The following is a 22,535-nucleotide window of genomic DNA, read 5'->3' as shown; positions in this document are numbered from 1 at the left end:
GCCCACAGCAGAGGTACCAGAGCGAATGGAAGACAGCGAATGTGGTACCAGTATTCAAAAAGGGTTGCAGGGATAAACAAGGTAATTGCAGGCCAGTGAGTCTAACATCAGTGGTAGGGAAACCATTGGAAAAAATTCTGAGGGAAAGGATTAATGTCCATCGGAGAGGCAGGAATTCATCAGGGATAGTCAGCATGGCTCTGTCAGAGGGAGATCGTGTCTAATTAACTTGATTGAATTTTTCGAGGATGTGACTAGTTGTGTATATGAGGGTAAAGCAGTTGATTTAGTCGAGATGGACTTCAATAAGACTTTTGATAAGGTCCCACATGAGAGATTGGTTAAGGAGGTAAGAGCCCACGGGTTCCAGGGCAATTTGGCAATTTGGATCCAAAATTGTCTCTGTGCTAGGAGGCAGAATGTGATTGTCGAGAGTGTATTTTGTGTTTGGAAGCCTGTGACCAGTGGAGTACCACAGGGATCGGTGCTGGCACCCTTGCTGCTTGTAGTGTACATTCATGATTTATACGTGAATAATGGAGGTATGATCAGTAAGTTCGCAGATGACACAACATTTGGTGGTGTCATAAATAGTGAGGAAGAAAGCTTTAGATCACAGGATGATATAGATGGGCTGGTAAGATGGGCAGAGCTGTGGCAAGTGGAATTTAATCCTGAGAAGTATGAGGTGATGCATTTTGGGAGGAATAACAAGGCAAGGGAATATACAATGGATGGGAGGACTCTAGGAAGTACAGAGGGTCAGAGGGTCCTTGTTGTACTTTTCCATAGATCACTGAAGTCGGCAGCACAAGTAGATAAGGTGGTTAGGAAGGCATATGGGAAACTTGCCTTTATTGGTGGAGGCATAGAATATAAGAGCAGGGAGATTATGATGGAGCTGTATAAAATGCTAGTTAGGCCTCGCTAGAGTAGTGTGTACAGTCCCGCTCTCCACGCTATAGTAAGGATGTGATTGCACTGGAGAGGGTACAGCGGAGATTCCCCAGGATGTTGCCTGGACTGGAGAATTTCAGATGTGAAGAGAGACTGGATAGGCGAGTGTTGCTTTCCTTAAAACAGAGAAGGGTGAGAGGGGACCGGATTGAGGTTTACAAAATTAGGAGGGGCATTGATAGGACGAACCATTTTCCATGAGAGGAGTCAATAACCATGGATCATATGTTTATGGTCAGGTGCAAGAGGATTAGAGAGGATTTGAGGTATTTTTTCACCCAGAGGATGGTTAGAATCTGGAACACATTGCCTGAAGGGATGGTTGAGGCAAGAACCTTCACAGCATTTAGGAAGTATTTAGATGAACATTTGAAATGCCATAGCATACAAGGCTAAGGGCCAAGTGCTGGAAAATGGGATTTGGATAGATCAATGCTTGATGGTGGGCACAGAAGCGATGTGCTGAAGGGCTTGCTTCTCTGCTGTATAGCTCTATGACTCTTTGATCAGCATCCTGGGCATCACTATTGACCAGGATCTGAATTCGAACAGCCAATTAAATGCTATGGCTCCAAGAGCAGGTCCAGTGCTAGGAATTCTACTGCGAGTAACTAACATCCTGACACCCCAAAGCCTGTCCACCAACTACAAGCACACTTCAGGAATGTGACGGCAGAGACTCCACTTGCCTGGACCGGTGCAGCTCCGACGACACTCAAGAAACTCGACAACATCCAGGACAAAGCAAGCCGTAGGATTGTCACCCCATCCACCACCATGAACCTTCACTACCTTCACCACTGATGCACAGTGGCAGCAGTGTGTATCTTCTACGGGATGCACTGCAGCAGCTCGCCAAGGCTCCTTCGACAGCACGTTCTAAACCCGCGATCTCTACCACCTAAAAGGGCAAGGGCAGCAGATACATGAGAACACCACCAGCACCTGCAATTTCCTCTCCAAGCCACACACCATTCTGAATTGGAATTATATCACTGTTCTTTCACTGTCGCTGGGTCAAAATGCTGGAACTCCCTTTCTTACAGCGCTGTGGGTCCACTTACACGACATTGCCTGCAGTGGTTCAAGAAGGCATCTTGCCACCAACTTCTCAAGGAAATTAGGGATGGTAAATAAATGCTGGCCCACATGCCATACATGAATTAACAGAAACGATTACAGTGTTCAGTACCATATGCAAATCCTCAGACACTGTAGCAGTCCATGACCGCATGCCCCAAGACATGGGCAGCATTCTGGCTTGTGCTGATAATGGGCATGTATTCTTCGCACCAAACAAGTCAGGAGTGTGATGGAATACTTTCCACTTACCTGCCTGAGTACAGCTCCAACAGCAATCAGGAATCGCGAAACCATTCAAGACAAAGCCACCCACTTGATCGGCACCACCTTGTACATTCACTCCCATTCAAAACAAAAGGTAACCCAAAGTATTCCAATAGGGATTCCACCAATCTTGTACTGCATACAAATATGAAGCAGGTAGTGGGAAGTGATGTAGAACGTATTAGCGACACGAAGGGTAAGAATTATATTTGGAGGCATGTGGCAAGGCTGGAATACACAATGAGTAATAAAAGCAAAATAATGGAGATCCTGGAAATCTGAAAAAAAAGCAAGAAATGCTGCAAAAACTCAGAACTGATGAAGGGTCACGGATCTGAAATATTAACACTGCTTCTCTCTCCACAGATGCCACCAGACCTGCTGAGTATGTCCAACATTTCTGGTATATATGATGTAATACAGAATCAGTACTTTGTATTTGTCTTTATTAAGGAAGAGGAGTCTGGCAAAGTATCGGTCGAAGCAGAGAGAATAGAGGCAATTGATAGGGTAATAAATGAGAAGGGAAGGTACTAGTTCGGCTGGTTGTGCTTAGGGTAGATTAGTAAACTTTCCTGATTGCTTGAAACCCAGGTTGTTAAAGGAAGGTGAGGTGGAGATAATGGAAGGGCTTTCCACAATCATCCAATATTCCCTAGATATGGGGGAGTTGCAGGATGACTGGAGAGGGGCAAATTATGAAAGGGTGTAAGGATAGTCCTAAAAACTAGAGAGCAGTTGGTTTAACATGCGTGAAGTTTATGGTTTTAGAAACAAGTCAGGGAAACAATCAATAGGCACTTCTTGAGGCTTGAGCGAATTAACAATAACCTTCATGGATTTTTAAAGGGCAGATCATGCAGTAACAGAGAAGGTTGATGAAGGGAATGCGATGGACGTTGTTCATATGGACACGAAGAAAGCATTTGATGATTTGTTGAGATACCACGTAAAAGTCTGGTTAACATAATTCAGGCTCGTGGAATCGGAGGGTTATTTATCCAATTGGATTGAAATTGGCTTAAGGGCGGTAAATGGTGGCTTTAATGAATGCACGTTGGTAGACAGTGATGTTCGCCAAGGGTCAGTGTTCGGTCCACTGTGTATTTTGTTTTCCTTCTGCGGGATATAATGACTTGGATCTTGGCCTACTCAGTAGCATTTCAATATTTGCTGATGATACCAAACTTGGACAGTGACAATGAGAAAGATATGCACCACCTGCCGCAGAACATAGATAAGTTGGCAAAATGGGCAGGCAAGCGACCAGTGAATTTTAATTCAGATAAGTGTGAGGTGATGCATTCCGTTTTAAACGATAGGAAGTTAACAGAGACTTCAAAGCACAGTTCTAAAGAATGTGCAGGAACAGAGGGACCTGGGGATGCACGTGCATCGAACTTTGAAGGCGTTAAAAAATAGAGTGGTTAGTAAAGCATGGGGCATATAGGGCTTCATAAATAGGGAAATAGTTTTCAAAAGCAAGAAAGTTATGGAGTCATACAGGATAGAAACAGTCCCTTCGGCCCACCGTATAAATGGCAACCTGAATGCTTATCCATACTAATCCTACCTGCCTGCATTAATTCCATATCCCTCTATGCATTGCTCATTCAAGTACCTGTTCAGAAGCCTCTGAAATGTTGCTACTGTTCCTGCCTCCACCACCTCCTCTGGAAGCTCATTCAGGTACCCACTATTATTTGTGTGAAAAATTTACCCCTTTGATCCCCTTTAAACCTCCTCCATCTCACCTTACATCTATGCCATCTAGTTTTAGTCACCCCTACCATGGGAAACAGACTCTGGCCTATCAATGCCTCTCATAATTTTATATACCTCGATCATGCCCCCTCTCAGCCTCCTTCACTCCAGGGAAAACAGACCCAGCCTGTCCAATCTCTCTTTATAACTCAAGCCCTCCAAACCAGGCAACATCCTTGTGAATCTTTTCTGCACCCTCTCTGGTTTAATCACACATTTCCTGTAGTTCAGCGACCAGAACTGCACACAGTACTCCAAATGCGGCCGAACCAACGTTATGTACAACTGTAACATGACGTCGCAACTCTTGTACTCAGTGCCTCAGCCGATGAAGGCAAGCATGCCATACGCCTTCTTCGCCACCCTGTCTAACGTGTTGCCACTTTCAGGGAACTATGTACTTGCACCCCAAAGTCTCTCTGCTCAACAACACTCTACAGGACCTGTCATTCTCTGTATATGTCCTGCCCTGGTTTAGCTTCCCAAAATGCATTACTTCACACTTGTCTGTGTTAAATTCCATTTGCTAATCCCTTGCCCACTTTCCCAGTTAATCTATATCCTGTTGTAACGTTAGACAACCTTCTTCTCCGTCCACTATACCACCAATTTTGATGTCATCTGCAAACTTGCTAATCATTGACCCTATATTCACATCAAAGTCATTAATATATATGACAAACAACAAAGGGCCAAGCACCGATCCTTGCAGCACACCACTGGTCACCGGCCTCCAATCTGAAAAGCAACCCTCCACTACCACCCTCTGCCTCCTATCACCAAGCCAATTTTGTATCCAATTTGCTAGCACACCCTGGATCTCATGTGTTCGAACCTTCTGGACCAGCCTACCATGCGGGACCTTTTCAATAGCCTTGCTAAAGTTCATGTAGACAAGGTCCATCGCCCTGTCCTCGTCAATCCTCTTGGTCACCTCCTCGAAAACTCAATCAAATTCGTGAGACATGATTTCCCACGCACAGAGCCACGCTGACTATACATAATCTGACAATGCCTTTCCAAATGCATATAAATCCTGTCTCTCAGATTCCCTTGCAATAACTTTCCCACCACAGATGTAAGGCTCACTGGCCTATAGTTCCCTGGCATATCTCTGTTGCCCTTCTTAAATAAAGGTAGAACATTAGCTATCCTCCAGTCTTCTGGTCCCTCACCCGTGCCTAACAATGATACAAAAATCTCTGCAAGGGCCACAGCAATCTCCTCTCTTGCTTCCCAGAGCATCCTAGGATACACCTGGTCAGGCCCTGGGGAATTCCCCACATTAATGTACTTCAAAACCTCCGACACCTCCTCCTTTGTAATGCTGATATGCTGCCAGATATCGGTGTTCCCTCCCTTGAACTCACTAGCTTCCATGACCTTCTCCACGTTAAATACAGGCAGACATGTTCATTTCAGACCACAACCATTTCCCGTGGCTCCACACATAGATGACCACACTGATCCTTAAAGGGACCTACTGTCCCTACCTACCCTTTTATGAAGGTTTTTGCACTGGTTGGGCCACAACGAAAATATTGCGTCCAATCTAGTCACCACATTTTAGAATAGATATGCGGGTCCTGGAGAGGGTGCAGAAGACGTTTAGCCGAATGATTCGAGGGTGGGGATTTTAGTTACAAGATTTACATTAAAAACCTGGGGTTTGTCTCCCTGCAGCAAATAATATTGAGGAAGATTTGATGGAGATGTGCAAGATTATGACAGGCATGCATAATGTAGACAAATAAAAACTGTTCCCATTAAATGATGGTACAAGGACAAGGGGAGACTGATTGAAAATATTGGGCAAGAGGTGCAATGGGAATGTGAAGAAGAAATGCTTACGTAGCGAGTGATAATGACTTAGAAGTTGCTGCCCACGTGGATGTTGGAAGCAGAGGTGATCAATGACTTGCAAAGAAATTGCATGGGCTCTTCGAGGGAAGAAAGTTTCGGGGCTCCATGGGTTGAGAGTCGGAATGGGACTGTCTGGGTTTATCTGCGAAGAGCGGGAATGGACTCGATGGGCCGAATGGCCATGCTCTGTATCTCGATAAGTATATGACTCATCCCCTGGGGGTCTACTCATCCCCCGAGTATGTGATACAGAGACAGGGGGCGGTCTACTCATCCCCAGAGTGTACGATACGGACACAGGGAGTGGTCTACTCATCACCTGAGTCTGCAATACAGAGCCAGAGGGCGGTCTACTCATCCCCTGAGTCGGTGATACAGAGACATGGCGCGGTCTACTCATCCCCTGAGTCGGTGATACAGAGGCAGGGTGCGGTCTTCTCATACCCTGAGTCACTGATACAGAGACATGGGGCGGTCTACTCATCCCCTGAGTTGGTGATACTGAGAGAGGGGGCGGTCTACTCTTCCCCTGAGTCTGTGATACACAGACCTGGGGCGGTATACTCATCCCCTGATTCGGGGATACAGAGACAGGGGGCGATATACTCATCCCCTGAGTATGAGATACAGAGACAAGGGCGGTTTATTTATCCCCTGAGTCTGTGATACACAGACCGGGGGTTGTCTAATCATCCCCTGAGTGTGCGATACAGAGACAGGGTGTGGTCTGCTCATCCCCTGAGTATGAGACACAGAGACAGCGTGCGGTCTACTCATCCTCTGTGTATGAAATACAGAGACAAGGGCGGTTTACTCATCCCTTGAGTCGGTGATACAGAGACAGGGCCAGTTTACTCATCCCCTGAGTCTGTGATACAGAGACAGGAGCGGTCTACTCATCCCCTGAATCTGTTATACAGAGACAGGGTGTGGTCTACTCATCCCCTGAGTATAAGATACAGAGACAACGGCGGTTAGCTCATCCTCTGAGTCTGTGATACAGAGACAGGGTCAGTCAACACATACCCTGAGTCTGTGATACAAAGACAGGGGGCGGTCTACTCATCCCCTGAGTTTGTGATGCAGAGACAAGGGGCAGTCTGCTCATTCCCTGAGTCTGTGATACAGAGACAGGGGGCGGTCTACTCATCCCCTGAGTATGTGATACACAGACATGGGGCGCTCTACTCATCCTGTATCATAGCGTTTTATACAGCTCCATCATAAACTCCCTGCTCTTATATTCTATGCCTTGGCTAATAAAGGCAAGTATCTCAGATGCCTTCCTAACCACCTTATCTAGCTGTGCTGCTGCCTTCAGTGATCTATGGGCATGTACACCAAGGTCCCTCTGACCTTTTGTACATCCTAGGGTCCTACCATCCATTGCATATTCCCTTGCCTTGTTAGTCCTCCCAAAATGCATCACCTCACACTTCTCAGGATTAAATTCCATTTGCCACAACTCCACCCATCTTATCAGCCCATGTTTATCGTCCTGCAATCTAAGGTTTTCCTCCTCACTATTTACAATAGCACCGATTTTCATGCCATCTGTGAATTTACTGATCATACCTCCTGTATTCATGTCTAAATCATTAATGTACACGACAAACAGCAAGAGTCCCAGGACCGAACCCTGTGTTACACCACTGGTGAGAGGCTTCCACCTGCAAAAACAACCCTCAACCATCACCTTATGCCTCCTGCCACTAAGCCAATTTTGGATCCAATTTGCCAAATTGCATTGGATCCCATTGGCTCTTACCTTCTTAACCAATCTCCCATGTGGGACCTTATCAAAAGCCTTACTGAAGTCCATGTATACTACATCAACTGCTTTACCCTCATGTACACACCTATTCACATCGACAAAAAAAATCAATCATGTTAGTTAGACACGATCTCTCCTTGACAAAGCCATGCTGACTATCCCTGATTAATTCCTGCCTCTCCAAGTGGAGATAAATCCTGTCCCTCAGAACTTTTTCCAATAGTTTCTCTACTACTGATGTTAGAAAATCCAGCCTGTAATTACCTGGTTTATCCCTGCTACCCATCTTGAATAATAGTACCACATTCGCTGTCCTCCAATCCTTCCAGTTGTTAGAGGTCGAGGGTTTGGAAGGTGCTGTCTCAGGAGCCTTGGTGCATTGATACAGTGCATCTAGTAGATGGTACACACTGCTGCCACCGTGCATCGGTGATGGAGGGAGGGAATGTTCCTCGATGTGGTGCTAATCAAGCAGGCTGCTTTAGCCTGGATGGTGTCAAACTTGAGTGTTGTTGGAGCTGCACCCATCCAGGCAAGTGGAGAGTATTCCATCACACTCCTGACCTGTGCCTTGTAGATGGTGGAGAGGCTTTGGGGAGTCAGGAGGTGAGTTCCTCATCGCAGGATTCCTAGCCTCTAACCTGCTCTTGTAGCCACGTTATTTATATGGCTACTCCAGTTCAGTTTCTGGTCAATGGCAGCCCATAGGATGTTGATAGTGGGGGATTCAGCGATAGGAATGCCATTGAATGTTAAGGGAAGATGGTTAGATTCTCTCTTGTTGGAGATGGTCATTGCCTGGCACTTGTCTGGCGCGAATGTTACTTGCCACGTAACAGCACAAGCCTGCATATTGTCCAAGTCTTGCTGCATTTCTGCACGGACTGCTTCAGTATCTGAGGAGTTGTGAATGGTGCTGAACATTGTTCAATCCTCAGTGAACATCCCACCTTTTGACCTCATGATTGAAGGAAGGTCATTGATGAAGCAGCTGAAGATGTTTGGGCCTAGGACACTACCCTGAGGAACTCCTGCAGTGATGTCCTGGAGCTCAGATGTTTGACCTCCAACAACCACAACCATCTTACACAACCACCACCAGACCCTAACACTGACTGGAATCCTGCAAGATTTCACTGATAATCTCGGGCGAATCCTGTTTGTGTTTCTAATCTCATCTCTGACTCCACATCTCACGCAGCCCCATTCTTCAACTCATTTTATTACATTTCATCTTCCAATGACATATCTACTCTCTTCTTTATCTGTACATTCTCTATGCCTTCATTCTGCTTCTGTTTTTCATTTGTTTTGTTAGTCTGTCTCTGGAACTGAAGACATTTGGTCAATTTCTAAATTCATCTGAAACATTTGAATAATTGACAAGGAATCGTCACAGCTGTGCTGAGCTTATATCCATCCAGGACACAGATGCCTCTGGAGAACAGGGATCACAGCCAGGTTCAAATTATTCCAATAAGATTCTCCTATAGACCACCTAATGGTGGAAGAGAAGTTGAGGGAAAACATGCAAACAAATCTTTGAAATTCCATAAATGCATAGCATAAAAATCAGGGGAATTTTAACTACCTCCACATAAACTGGAAAGACGACATGGATGAAGGGGAAAAGGGAATGGAATATTTAATGGCCAATCAGATCTCCTTTCCTCCCCAGTACGGAGGAAGCCCAGGAAGAAAGGACCTATATAGGATCTAACGTTAGAAATGAAGCCTAGCTGTTAGGAAAGGTAGTCTTAGGTGAAAATCTTGGAAATAGTGATCAGATTAGAAGATTGAAGATAATGTTTGAAAAATATGTAAGTAAGGGAAAGCCAATGTTAATAGATTGGGGAAAAAGCTGATTTTTAGGGAATGAGAATGGAACTAGTAAAGGAATGCTGAAAAAATATTGACATGCGAAGAGATAGAAGAGCAGTGTGAAATATTTCAAAAAATGATCAATAGATTTCAGGATAAATATATTAAGCTAAATAACAAGAACTAACCAGTCAATGATAAAACACCATAGGCGGATAATTTGATAAGGACAAAATTGAAATGAAAGTAAAAGGTAAACGTTAATTCCATTTACAAGACAGAATAAGGCAACAAAAAGGAATTGGAAGAAGTTAGGAACAAAGTGAAAAAAGAAGGCAAAGAGGACCGAGGAAATGAAATTTTCAGGGAATAATAAAAAGAAATTAGTAAAGTTTTCTACAGACACAAATAACAAAAGTAAAATCAGGATCGGGACAGGCTCACTAAGGGATGCATAAGGTAAAGTTAGGTAATGGCAGTAAACTAGCAGAAATAATGGAAAATCACTGAGCCTCAGTTTTTAACTAGGTAAATGAACATGACATAATTATACTCACACTCTCTGCCTCATTCTCTCTTTTCCCCGACGCACTGTAAACCTCTCACTCCACGTCTCTCTCTCAGTCTGTCTCACTTATTTCCCTCTGTATGTTTCCTCTTTGCTGCTGTTTCTCTGCCTCTCTCTCTCTCCCTGTGCCTACTATCTGAGTCAAGAGATTTGCTGTGTAATTTATGTCCCAACACAATCACTTTCACACAGCCCAGCAATACCACTGAACACAATGTATGAGCTGAACTGAACTTCCACACTCCCAGTTTTCAATTGAGCTACTCTGGATATGTCAAACTTCATCAGTGACTTCGAGTTCTATAAGATTTTTCTGTTAATCTGGAAGCAAGATTACTTTTAGTTTTGACCTCTGCTGCAAATCTGTGCCCCCATCTCACCCAGCCACATTCCTGAACACATTTTCTGACATTTCATTTCACTTGGAATATCTGCTGGCTTATGTCTACATGCTGGTTGGGAAATCTAGAACTAGAGAACACAGACTAGGAATAAGGGTTGGCCATTTAGGACTAAGATGAGGGGAAATGTCTTCACTTAAAGGGGAATGAATCTTTGGAATTCTCTACCAAGAGGATAGTGAATGCTCAGCTGTTGAATATATTCAGGAATGACATTGATAATTTCTTGGATAATAAGGCAGATGGGGATAGTGTAGGAAGGTGGAGTTATGATAATAGATCAAACATTATCATATCGAATGACAGAGCAGAACCAAAGGGCCGAATGATCTACTCCTCTTCTTATTTCTTATGTTCTTATGCCTGTGATGTGCTTTACTTTGTAAGTCTTCTGGGACTTGTTTATGGCGAGCAGCCATAAAGGTGGGGCTAAACTGTGGTGAGTCGAAGCAACTTAGCAGTTGCCAGGGAAAAAGACAGAAGCGCAAGGGGAGAGCCAACTGTGCAACAGCCCCGGCAAACAAAGTTTTCTGCAGCACCTGTGGAAGAGCCTGTCACTCTAGAATTGGCCTTTATAGCCACTCCAGGCGCTGCTTCACAAACCACTGACCACCTCCAGGCGCGTATCCATTGTCTCATGAGATAAGGAGGCCAAAGAAGATGTGCTTTGTAAGTAAGACTTTGTAAGTCTTCCGGGACTTGTTTTTCCTTATTTTTGACAGTCTATCTCTGTCACAGAAGCTGTTTGGACAACTTTCAAATTCATCTTGAACATTTGAATAATTGGCAAGCAATAGCTGCTGATCTGCTGAGTGTATTTTCCATATTGGATACAAATGTCTCAGGGGAATGTGGATCGTAGCCAAGTTAAATCATATGAAAATGGTCATTCTACAGGCCAGCTAATAGTGGATGGGAATTAGAGGAAAATATGAAGTGAATCAAATTCATCGTGTATTAATCATGGGAGATTTCAACCACAACTAATAATCTGGAAAGAAGAGGTAGAGAATGGGGCAAAGGGAAAGGAATATTTACAATGTGTTTAGGATGGAATTCGTACCCAGTAGATAGGAGATCCATCAAGGCAGTGGTGATGGATCCAGTCATTGAAAATAAACCAGAGCTGATGTGAAATCAAAACTTTGATGAAAATCGAGGCAATATCAATCACAACATAACAAATTTTAAGGCAATGATTGAGAAAGAATTAAAGAAGAAAAGCCAAAAATAATAAATTAGAAAAGCTTATTTTGAATGGTAAGTCTGCAATGTAGAAAAGTAAATTGGAACAGAATATTGATGAACAAGCAAATAGAACAGCAGTGGGAAATATTTCAAAAAGTGATGAATGGACTTCAGAAGATATTTATTCTGCTAAAAAAGAACAGACTGCCCAATAATGAGACACCATGGATGAATAAATGAAGAAGCACAAATTGAAACTAAAATGAAAGTCCATTGACAATAAATGTGAGGATGCGAGAAAGTAAAATCAAAGAAATGAGGAAGGAAACCAAAATAAATGAAGTCAAAGAGGAGCTGCAAATTTAAATTGTCAAGTAATATGAAAAGAAATAGTGAAGTATTTTACAGAGAGATAAATAACAACATTCAAATCAGAATGGGAGCAGAGTCACTGAAGAATGAACAAGAGCAATTCATAGGTAATGACAGAGTTGTGACAGAAGTAATAGATTCAGACAGATTCACTAAAAAGAAACTGTTTCCAATGACTGGAGGATCAATGAGCAGATGACACAGGTTTAAGGTGACTGTCAGAATACCCAGTGGGAACATGAGAACAAAAGTTTTAGTGAATGAATTGTTAGCATCTCCAATGTACTACTTGATGGTCTGGTGGTGGAAAAAGATTTAAATGTAGATTTCAAAAGGGAATTGTATAAATCTGTGAAGGAGGAAATATTGCTGGGAGATGGGGAAGATTGGAACAGTCCAACAAACATAATTGCTCTTCGAAACAGCTGGCAGAACCTTGAAAGGCTGAATGGCCTCCCTCAGTGCAGTAATATTCTGTGATTCTGTGATCTTAAACACCAGAATTATATCACCTCTTAATGTATTCTACGGAAGTGAATGTTTATCTGGTCTATGCTTCCTGTCCTTAGAATTTAACCCTTTTATCTCCAGTATTATTCTGGTATCGTTCTGGGCTGCACTCACTTCAAGGACAATACATCCTTTCTGAGATGGATGACCCAAACCCGATAGCAATACTCCAGATGGAGTCTAATCAGAGCTTTGTACAGCTGAAGCACCACTCACTTCCCTTTGTAATCCAGCCCTCCAGATAAAGGCCAACATCCTAATAATATTCTTCATTACTTTTTGCATCTGCCTACTAAGTTTTAGTGATTCCTGCACTTGGACTCGTACATATCTCTGCTTCACCACAACATTTAGAGAAGTATATGTGTGTATGTACATCTGTGTGTGTGTGTGGGCTTTCTGTGTGTCAATGTGCGTTACTGTGTCTGGTTCTGTGCACATGTTTTAGAACACATATGAACTAACACATGTGTTTTCACGCTCTTTTGTAGCTCTTTCTGAGTGTGTAACTGAGTGCTGTTTGTAGTATATATAAATGATTTGGAGGAAAATGTAGCTGGTCTGATTAGTAAGTTTGTGGACGACACAAAGGTTGGTGGAGTTGCGGATAATGATAAGGATTTTCAGAGGATACAGCAGGATATAGATCGGTTGGAGACTTGGGCAGAGAAATGGCAGATGGAGTTTAATCTGGACAAATGTGAGGTAATGCATTTTGGAAGGTCTAATGCAGATGGGAGCTTTACAGTAAATGGCAGAACCCTTAGGAGTATTGACAGGCAGAGAGATCTGGGCGTACAGGTCCACAGGTCACTGAAAGTGGCAACGCAGGTGGATAAGGTAGTCAAGAAGGCATACAGCATGCTTGCCTTCATCGGTCGGGGCATAGAGTATAAAAATAGGTAAGTCATGCTGCAGCTGTACAGAACCTTAGTTAGGCCACACTTAGAATATTGCGTGCAATTCTGGTCGCCACACTACCAGAAGGACGTGGAGGCTTTGGATAGGGGACAGAGGAGGTTTACCAGGATGTTGCCTGGTCTGGAGGGCATTAGCTATGAGGAGAGGGTGGAAAAACTCGGATTGGTTTCACTGGAATGACGGAGGTGGAGTGGCGACATGATAGAGGTTTACAAAGTTGTGAGCGGCATGGACAGAGTGGATAGTCAGAAGCTTTTTACCAGGGTGGAAGAGTCAGTTACCAGGGGACATAGGTTTAAGGTGAGAGGGGCAAAGTTTAGAGGGGATGTACGAGGCAAGTGTTTTACACAGAGGGTGGTGAGTGCCTGGAACTTGCTGCCAGGGGAGGTGGTGGAAGCAGATACGTTAGCGACCTTGAAGAGACATCTTGACAAATACATGAATAGGAAGGGAATAGAGGGATATGGGCCCTGAAGTGCAGAAGGTGTTAGTTTAGGCAGGCATCAGAATCGGCGTAGACTTGGAGGGCCGAATGGCCTGTTCCTGTGCTGTACTGTTCTTTGTTCTTTGTTCCTTATGCATCTTTATATATCTGCTTATTTGGGTGTCGGGGTGTGTGTCTCTGCGTGTATATGAGTTTGTGTTTATGTGTCTGTGTGTATCTGTTTGTTTGTGTCTCTGTTGCTGGGTATATGTGTGTATGTACGTTTGTGTTTCTATGTCTGAGTGTATCTGTTCGTTTGTGTATCAGTCTCTGTCTCTGGGTGTGTGTGTATGTACGTTTGTGTTTGTATGTCTGAGTGTATCTGTTTGTTTGTGTCTCAGTTCCTGTGTCTGTAAGCAGTAACTCTGAGTATGTATCTAAGCTCTGCAGTCCTGCCACATCCAGCCGTGAATTGTGGTGGACAATTAAACAATTAACTGCAGGCGGTGGCTCCACAAATATCCCCATCCTCAATGAAGTGGGAGCGAAGCACTTTCGTGCAAAAGACAAGGCTGAAGCATTTGCAACAATCTTCAGCCAGAAGTGCCGAATTGATGATCCATCTCAGCCTCCTCCTAAAGTCCTCTGCATCACAGATGCCAGACTTCAGCCAATTCGATTCTTTCCTCGTGATATCAAGAAACGACTGAAGGCACTGGATACTGAAAAGGCTATGGGCCCTGACAATATTCCGGCAATAGTACTGAAGACCTGTGGTCCAGAACTTGCCACGCCCCAAGCTAAGCTGTTTCAGTGCAGGTATAACAGTGGCATCTACCCTGCAATGTGGAAAATTGCCCAGGTATGTCCTGTACACAAAAAGCAGGATAAGTCCCACCCGACCAGTTACCGCCCCATCTCAATCATTAGTAAAGTGATGGAAGGTGTCATCAACACTGCGATCACGCGGCACTTGCTTAGCAATAGCCTGCTCAGAAGCTCAGTTAGGGTTATGCCAGGGCAACTCAACTCCTGACCTCATCACAGCCTTGATTCAAAAATGAACAAAAGAGCTGAACTCAAGAGGTGAGCTTCGAGTGACTGCCCTTGAAATCAAGGCAGCATTTGACCGAGTATGGCATCAAGGAGCTCTAGCAAAACTGAGGTCAGTGGGAATCAGGGGGAAAACCCTCCGTCGGCTGGAGTCATACCCGACGCAAAGGAAGATGGTTGTGGTTGTTGGAGATCAATCATCTGAGCTCCAGGACATCACTGCAGGAGTTCCTCAGGGTAGTGTCCTAGGCCCAAACATCTTCAGCTGCTTCATCAATGACCTTACTTCAATCATAAGGTCAGAAGTGGGGATGTTCGCTGATGATTGCACAATGTTCAGCACCATTCATGACTCTTCAGACACTGAAGAACTCTGTGTAGATATGCAGCAAGACCTGGACAATATCCAGGCTTGTGCTGATAAGTGGCAAGTAACATTCGCGCCACACAAGTGCCAGGCAATAACCATCTCCAACAAGAGAGAATCTAACCATCTCCCCTTGACATTCAATCACATTACCATCGCTGAATCCCCTACTATCAACATCCTAGGGGCGGCCATTGACCAGAAACTGAACTGGGGCAGACATATAAATAACGTGGCTACAAGAGCAGGTGAGAGGCTAGGAATCCTGAGCGAGTAACTCACCACGTGACTTCCCAAAGCCTGTCCACCATCTACAAAGAACAAGTTAGGTGTGTGATGGAATACTCTCCACTTGCCTGGATGGGTGCAGCTCCAACAACACCCAAGAAGCTGGACACCATCCAGGGCAAAGCAGCCTGCTTGATTGGCACCCCATCCACAAACATTCCCTCCCTCCACAGTGACGCACAGTGGCAGCAGTGTGTACCATCTGCAAGATGCACTGCAGCAACGCACCAAGGCTCCTCAGACAGCACCTTCCAAACCCTCGACCTGAACGTGCTTGTGTATGTGTTTTTCTGTTTGATTGTGTCTCAGTGTGTGTGTCTCCAAGTATGTCTGCTTATTTTTATGTGTCTTTGTGTATCTCCTTGCGTTTCAGTGTGTGTGTTTGTGTGTGTATGTGTGTTCCACTATGTGTCAGTGTATACCTGCTTGTTTATGTCTGTTTGTGTGTGTATGTGTGTGTGTGTGTCTGTGCATGTTTGTTTACTTATATGTTATATATACCTGCCTGCTTGTCTCTCATGGTGTGTTTCTGTGTGTTTTATCGCAGTGTGTATGTATATATGAGTTTGTGTGTTTCTGTGTCTTTGTGTATCAGTGTGATTGATTATCAGTTTCGGTGTCTCTGAGTGCCTCTGTGCTTGTGTGTTTATGTGTCTCAGTCTCTGTGAGTATGTGTCACTGAGTGTGTGTCCATGTCTCTGTGTCTTTCTATGTGCCTATGTGTATCTGTTTGTTTGTATCTCACAGTGTGTGTGTCTCTGAGACTGTGACTGTGTTTGTTTGTATATCTTGGTGCATCTGTGCCTCAGTTTCTGTGTCTTGAGTGTGTGTACTTCTGTGTTTGTGTGTATCTGTTTGTGTCTCAGAGTGTGTCTGTATGTATGTTTGTGTTTTTTTATTATTGACTCCTGTGATGGGGATGTTGCTGGCTAGGTCAGCATTTATTGCCCATTTCTAATTGCCGTTGAGACGGTGGTGGTGAGCTGCCTTCATGAACTGCTGCAGTCCATGTGGAACAAAAACAAGAAATGCTGGAGTCACTCAGCAGGTCTGGCAGCATCTGTGGAAAGAGAAGCAGAGTTAACGTTTCGGGTCAGTGACCCTTCTTCGGAACTGACAAATATTAGAAAAGTCACAGATTGTAAGCAAGTGAGGTGGGGGTGGGGCAAGAGATAACAAAAGAGAAGGTGCACATTGGACCAGGCATCATAGCTGACCAAAAGGTCACGGAGCAAAGGCAAACAATATGTTAATGGTGTGTTGAAAGACAAAGCATTAGTACAGATTAGGTGTGAATACACTGAATATTGAACATCAGCAAGTGCAAACCTGAAAAAAACCTGAAAAAAACCAGTCCATGTGGGTTAGGTATACCCACAGTGCTGTTAGGAGGGGAGTTCCAGGATTTTGACCCAGCGACAGTGAATGAACGGCGATATAGTTCCAAGTCAGGATTGTGTGTGACTTGGAGGGGAACTTGCAGGTGATGGTGTTCCCATGCATTTGCTGCCCTTGTCCTTCCAGTTGGTTGAGGTGGCGGGTTTGGAAAGTGCTGACTAAGGAGCCTTGGTGCATTGCTGCAGTGCATCTTGTGGATGGTACACACTGCTGCCACTGTGTGTCTGTGGTGGAGGGGGTGAATGTTTGTGGATGGGGTGCCAATCAAGCGGTCTGCTTTGTCCTGGATGGTGTAGAGCTTCTTGAGTGTTGTTGGAGCTGCACCCATCCAGGCAAGCGGAGAGTATTCCATCACACTCCTGACTTGTGCCTTGTAGATGGTGGACAGGCTTTGGGGAGTCAGGAGGTGAGTTACTCGCTCAGGATTCCTAGCCTCTGACCTGCCCTTGTCGCCATGGCATTTATATGGCTACTCCAGTTCAGTTTCTGGTCAATGGTAACTCCCAGGATGCTGATAGTGGGGACTTAAGCAATCAAAATGCCATTGAATGTCAAGGGGAGTTGGTTGGATTCTCTCTTGTTGGAGGTGGTCAATGCCTGGCAATTGTGTGGCGCGAATGTTACTTGCCACTTATCAGCCCAAGCCTGCATATTGTCCAAGATTTGCTGCATTTCTGCATGGACTGCTTCAGTATCTAAGGAGTTGCAAATGGTGCAGAACATTGTTCAATCCTCAGTGAACATCCCACCTTTTGACCTCATGATTGAAGGAAGGTCATTGATGAAGCAGCTGAAGATGTTTGGGCCTAGGACACTACCCTGAGGAACTCCTGCAGTGATGTCCGGGAGCTCAGATGATTGACCTCCAACAACCACAACCATCTCATGTATCAACCACCAGAGCCCACCAGTGACTGGAGTTCTGCAAGATTTCACTGTTAATCTCGGGGGAATCTTGTTTAAAGTTTCAGTGGGGGACTATTTGGGAATAGTGATCACAATTCCATAAGTTTTAGAATACTCATGGACAAAGACGTGACTTGTCCTAAAGGAAGAGTGCTAAATTGGGGGAAGGCAAACTATACCAAAATTCGGCAGGAGCTGGGGAATGTAGATTGGGAGCAGCTGTTTGAAGATAAATCCACATTTGATATTGGGAGGCTTTTAAAGAGAGGTTGATTAGCGTGCAGGAGAGAAATGTTCCTGTGAAAATGAGGGACAGACATGGCAAGATTAGGGAACCATGGATGACAGGTGAAATTCTGAAATTAGCTAAGAGGAAAAAGGAAGCATACATAAGGTCTAGGCGGCTGAAGAAAGACGAAGCTTTGGAAGAATATGGGGAATGTAGGACCAATCTGAATCGAGGAATTAAGAGGTCTAAAAGGGGTCATGAAATATCTTTAGCAAACAGGCTTAAGGAAACTCCCAAAGCCTTTTATTCATATATAAGGAGCAAGAGGGTAACCAGAGAAAGGATTGGCCCACTCAAGGAAAAAGGAGGAAAATTATGCGTGGAGTCAGAGAAAATGGGTGAGATTCTAAACAAGTACTTTGCATCGGTATTCACCGAGGAGAGGGACATGACGGATGTTGAGGTTAGGGATAGATGTTTGATTACTCTAGGTCATGTCGGCATAAGGAGGGAGGAAGTGTTGGATATTCTAAAAGGCATTAAGGTGGACAAGTCCCCAGGTCCGGATGGGACCTATCCCAGGTTACTGTGGGAAGCGAGAGAGGAAATAGCTGGGGTTTTAACAGATATCTTTGCAGCATCCTTAAACATGGGTGAGGTCCCGGAGGACTGGAGAATTGCTAATGTTGTCCCCTTGTTTAAGAAGGGTAGCAGGGATAATCCAGTTAATTATAGACCGGTGAGCCTGACGTCAGTGGTAGGGAAGCTGCTGGAGAAGATACTGAGGGATAGGATCTATTCCCATTTGGAAGAAAATGGGCTTATCAGTGATAGGCAACATGGTTTTGTGCAGGGAAGGTCATGTCTTACCAACTTAATAGAATTCTTTGAGGAAGTGACAAAGTTAATTGATGAGGGAAGGGCTGTGGATGTCATATACATGGACTTCAGTAAGGCGTTTGATAAGGATCCCCATGGTAGGTTGATGGAGAAAGTGAAGACGCATGGGGTCCAGGGTGTACTAGCTAGATGGATAAAGAACTGGCTGGGCAACAGGAGACAGAGAGTAGAAGTGGAAGGGAGTTTCTCAAAATGGAGACGTGTGACCAGTGGTGTTCCACAGGGATCCGTGCTGGGACCACTGTTGTTTGTGATATACATAAATGAATTGGAGGAAAGTATAGGTGGGCTGATTAGCAAGTTTGCAGACGACACTAAGATTGGTGGAGTAGCAGATAGTGAAGGGGACTGTCAGAGAATGCAGCAGAATATGGATAGATTGGAGAGTTGGGCAGAGAAATGGCAGATGGAGTTCAATCAGGGCACGTGCGAGGTGATGCATTTTGGAAGATCCAATTCAAGAGTGAACTATACAATAAATGGAAAAGTCCTGGGAAAATTGATGTACTGAGAGATTTGGGTGTTCAGATCCATTGTTCCCTGAATGTGGCAATGCAGGTCAATAGAGTGGTCAAGAAGGCATACGGCATATTTTCCTTAATCGGACGGGGTATTGAGTACAAGAGTTGGCAGGTCATGTTACAGTTGTATAATACTTTGGTTCGGCCACATTTGGAATACGGCGCGCAGTTCTGGTCGCCACATTACCAAAAGGATGTAGATGCTTTGGAGAGGGTGCAGAGGAGGTTCAGAAGGATGTTTCCTGGAATGGAGGGCGCTAGCTATGAAGAGAGGTTGAGTAGATTCTGATTATTGTCATTAGAAAGACGGAGGTTGAGGGAGGACCTGATTGAGGTGTACAAAATCATGAGAGGAAAAGACAGGGTGGATAGCAAGAAGCTTTTTCCCAGAGTGGGGGATTCAATTACAAGGGGTCACGAGTTCAAAGTGAGAGGGGAAAAGTTTAGGGGGGATATGCGTGGAAAGTTCTTTACACAGAGGGTGGTGGGTGTCTGGAACGCGTTGCCAGCGGAGGTGGTAGACGCGGGCATGATAGCATCTTTTAAGATGTATCTAGACAGATGCATGAATGGGCAGGAAGCAAAGAGATACAGACCCTTTGAAAATAGGCGACAGGGTTATGTGGAGGATCTGGATCGGCGCTGGCTTGGAGGGCCGAAGGGCCTGTTCCCGTGCTGTAATTTTCTTTGTTCTTTGTTCTTTGTTGTGATGGGGAACGAAAATCATGGCTTCCATTTTGCCGATGTTTAAACATCAAAAGCAGTACTGCATTGAATCTTGGTCTGCACATGTGACAGCATACATACCACAGACACCAGCAGCAGCAAAACTAAGCGAAAGTAAATCAAATCAGTTTGTAGAGTTAATAGCTGGGTACAGAGACTAACCAGCACAAACAACAATAGCAACAGCAAAGAGGGCAGAATAAATGGCAGTACAATAATGCTGTTAGAATGCACGGTTTACAGAATTAATCGCTGAACAGCCAGACTTACCAGGAACACCAAGAATAGCGAGTATTGGATAGTAAAAGTATTGAATCACATAAAGAGCGCAATAAATTCGCCATGCTACTGTTATCAAATCATAATCTGCAATAAGTGCCTGAAACGAAGAAGATAAACCCTTCCCCATTGTTACAACCTCCCAATCAATTGTTCTCAAATTCTGACCCGTTTTTGTAACATTCCAATTTATTGCTCTCAGATTCTGATCCATTGTTGTAACATTCCAATCCATTGTTCTCAGTTTCTGATCGATCATCTCCTTCTCTCTGGAGCCGCAGATCCCTGTTAGTGCCGGGGCTGATACTCCCGCTGACACTAGGTGTTAATAGCTTAGCATTTTGAAGGACGTGCACTATTAATAGAAGAAGAAAACCCTCCAGAGGAAACCCTCACAACTACAGTCCATGGAGACTAACACCAATTCCAAGCACTGAAAGAAAACAGGCTCAGTTAACCCATTTCGATCCAACACTTTTTGAAGGACAATAAAGAATATGCTTTACTCGATCAGGATGGGATGTCTGTGGGTTGCTGGTGGAAAGATATGTTGAAAAATCAGAAGCACTGGCCAGAATTGTTCAATCCTACTTTGATATGGCAATGGTGACAGTGTACTGGTGGTTACAAATGTCACACCCTGTCTGAAATAGGACAAATGGGTAACCCTGTAATTTACAGGTCATTCATTCTAACATCGGTGAAACGTTCGAGAGATGTTTCGATTCTATAATCTGGGACAAATTTTTTGTGGCTTGGGGGAAAAAAAGCAAAACATGAGTTTGTAAATGACAAGCTGCCTGGATATCTTAATTCTAAATCATCCCTGATCATAGAACATAGAACATAGAACATTACAGCGCAGTACAGGCCCTTCGGCCCTCGATGTTGCGCCGACCTGTGAAACCATCTGACCTACACTATTCCATTTTCATCCATATGTCTATCCAATGACCAATTAAATGCCCTTAAAGTTGGAGAGTCTTTGACTGTTGCAGGCAGTGCGTTCCACGCCCCTACTACTCTCTGAGTAAAGAAACTACCTCTGACATCTGTCCTATATCTATCACCCCTCAACTTAAAGCTATGTCCCCTCGTGTTTGCCATCACCATCCGAGGAAAAAGACTCTCACGATCCACCCTATCTAACCCTCTGATAATCTTATATGTCTCTATTAAGTCAACTCTCCTCCTCCTTCTCTCTAACGAAAACAACCTCAAGTCCCTCAGCCTTTCCTCGTAAGACCTTCCCTCCATACCACGCAACATCCTAGTAAATCTCCTCTGCACCCTTTCCAAAGCTTCTACATCCTTCCTATAATGCGGTGACCAGAACTGCACGCAATACTCCAGATGCGGCTGCACCAGAGTTTTGTACAGCTGCAGCATGACCTCGTGGCTCCGAAACTCGATCCCCCTACTAATAAAAGCTAACACACCATATGCCTTCTTAACAGCCCTATTAACCTGGGTGGCAACTTTCAGGGATTTAAGGACACCAAGATCCCTCTGCTCATCTACACTACCAAGAATCTTCCCATTAGTCCAGTACTCTGCATTCCTGTTACTCCTTCCAAAGTGAATCACCTCACACTTTTCCGCATTAAACACCATTTGCCATCACTCAGCTCAGCTCTGCAGCCTATCTATGTACCTCTGTAACCTACAACATCCTTCGGCACTATCCACAACTCCACCGACCTTCGTGTCATCCGCAAATTTACTAACCCACCCTTCTACACCCACATCCAGATCTTTTATAAAAATGACAAAGAGCAGTGGCCCCAAAACAGATCCTTGCGGTACACCACTAGTAACTAAACTCCAGGATGAACATTTGCCATCAACCACCACCCTCTGTCTTCTTTCAGCTAGCCAATTTCTGATCCAAAGCACTAATTCACCTTCAATCCCATACTTCCGTATTTTCTGCAATAGCCTACCGTGGGGAACCTTAT

The 22,535-nt window shown here is 44.4% G+C and overlaps 1 protein-coding gene across 1 annotated transcript in view; it reads right to left on the bottom strand.

The window, feature by feature from the left end:
• The window catches only part of LOC137358258 (probable G-protein coupled receptor 139), a 34,259-nt gene extending 13,432 nt beyond the window's left edge, over positions 1–20,827 (bottom strand). Inside the window, exon 1 of the mRNA XM_068024161.1 lies at positions 20,569–20,827. Coding sequence (XP_067880262.1) covers positions 20,569–20,812 — 244 coding nt within the window. The 5' untranslated portion in view covers positions 20,813–20,827. The remainder of the gene's footprint in view (positions 1–20,568) is intronic.
• Positions 20,828–22,535: the final 1,708 nt, after the last annotated feature.

The sequence above is a fragment of the Heterodontus francisci genome, chromosome 49 (genome assembly GCF_036365525.1).
Source record: "Heterodontus francisci isolate sHetFra1 chromosome 49, sHetFra1.hap1, whole genome shotgun sequence".
NCBI lineage: Eukaryota > Metazoa > Chordata > Chondrichthyes > Heterodontiformes > Heterodontidae > Heterodontus > Heterodontus francisci.
This window is presented reverse-complemented; position numbering and strand designations above follow the sequence as displayed.